The 1,409-nt window shown below is 37.5% G+C and overlaps 1 protein-coding gene across 1 annotated transcript in view; it reads left to right on the forward strand.

The window, feature by feature from the left end:
- The window catches only part of LOC107573385 (NACHT, LRR and PYD domains-containing protein 3-like), a 25,707-nt gene extending 24,523 nt beyond the window's left edge, over nt 1-1,184 (forward strand). The window contains exons 9-10 of the mRNA XM_016259821.1: nt 285-331; nt 413-1,184. Coding sequence (XP_016115307.1) covers nt 285-331; nt 413-960 — 595 coding nt within the window. The 3' untranslated portion in view covers nt 961-1,184. The remainder of the gene's footprint in view (nt 1-284; nt 332-412) is intronic.
- Nucleotides 1,185-1,409: the final 225 nt, after the last annotated feature.

A 1,409-nucleotide genomic window follows, 5' to 3' on the forward strand; every position in this document is an offset into this window, starting at 1 on the left:
GTGTGTGTGTGTCTCTCTGTGTGTGTGTGTGTGTGTGTGTGTGTGTGTGTGTGTCTCTGTGTGTGTGTGTGTGTGTGTGTGTCTCTCTCTGTGTGTGTGTGTGAGAGAGAGAGAGAGAGAGAGATTTATACATGGATGTGTGAGTTTGTGAGATTATATTCTTGAGACAGATATTTTTTGAGTTTGTGTAAAACAATCAAATGAAGAAAGAGATGAGAGCGTTTGTGTGAGAAACTAATAGACTGTCTGTGTGTGTGTGTGTGTGTGTGTGTGTGTGTTTCTAGTGTGGATCATGGAGGAGAGTTCAGGATCACAGCAGGACCTCAAAGATGTAAGTCCTCAATCAGACAGAGTTTTCTTGTTTGTAGTTTAGTTGTAAATGTGTGTGTTGTAATGTGTGTGTTGTGTTCAGACGCCTGTGATCTCACACTGGATCCAAACACAGCAAGCAAACACCTCGTTCTGTCTGAGGAGAACAGAAAGGTGACGCGTGTCTCTGAGGAGCAGTTATATCCTGATCATCCGGACAGATTTGATGAGTATAATCCTCAGGTTCTGTGTTCAGAGAGTCTGACTGGACGCTGTTACTGGGAGACTGAATGGAGTGGAGATGTTCATATATCAGTGGCTTATAAAGAAATCAAGAGGAAAGGAAGGAGCTGGAGTAAAGACTGTGTGTTTGGACGTAATGTGAACTCCTGGAGTCTGTTCTGCTCTAATAACAGCTTCTCTGTCCATCACAATAATAACTCCACTGTGATCTCTGCTGCTTCAGACTCCTGTAAGAGAGTAGCAGTGTTTCTGGACGAGTCGAGCGGCTTTCTGTCCTTCTACAGCGTCTCTGACACACACACACTCACACGCTTACACACATTCACACACACATTCACTCAACCTCTACACGCTGGATTTAACCTTAATTACAACTCTTCAGTGTCTCTGTGTCACATTAAACACTAAACACACTCTATCACACACACACACACACTGATAAATATGTGAAAAATAAAATGGCATATTTACACTGTTGTCATATTTCTCAGACTATTTTTTAGGAGTTGATGCAGTTTTAGTGTAATAGAAAACCCCTGATCAATACATTATTATTAAACACTCTTTAAACTATTGATTTCTAGTTTTGGGATGTGATATGTTGATGAGAAAATGAAGAAAAGTGAGTTCAGCAGAAGATTTCTCGAAACTTAACAAATAAAATCTTGTATTATAATGACTTTAATCTCAAGATGGTTTTATTTTGTATTATTGAAATAATACAAATAATAATACTTGAAATATCAGGAAAATCCAATGTAATATATATTGATCAATAATATTTTTTGCTTAATATTTAAAGTTTTGAAGATATTTTATGATACTTTGCAATATTTATACAATATTTTTGAGCTATT

This window comes from Sinocyclocheilus grahami, unplaced genomic scaffold (genome assembly GCF_001515645.1).
Source record: "Sinocyclocheilus grahami isolate Dianchi unplaced genomic scaffold, SAMN03320097.WGS_v1.1 scaffold1927.1, whole genome shotgun sequence".
Taxonomy (NCBI): domain Eukaryota; kingdom Metazoa; phylum Chordata; class Actinopteri; order Cypriniformes; family Cyprinidae; genus Sinocyclocheilus; species Sinocyclocheilus grahami.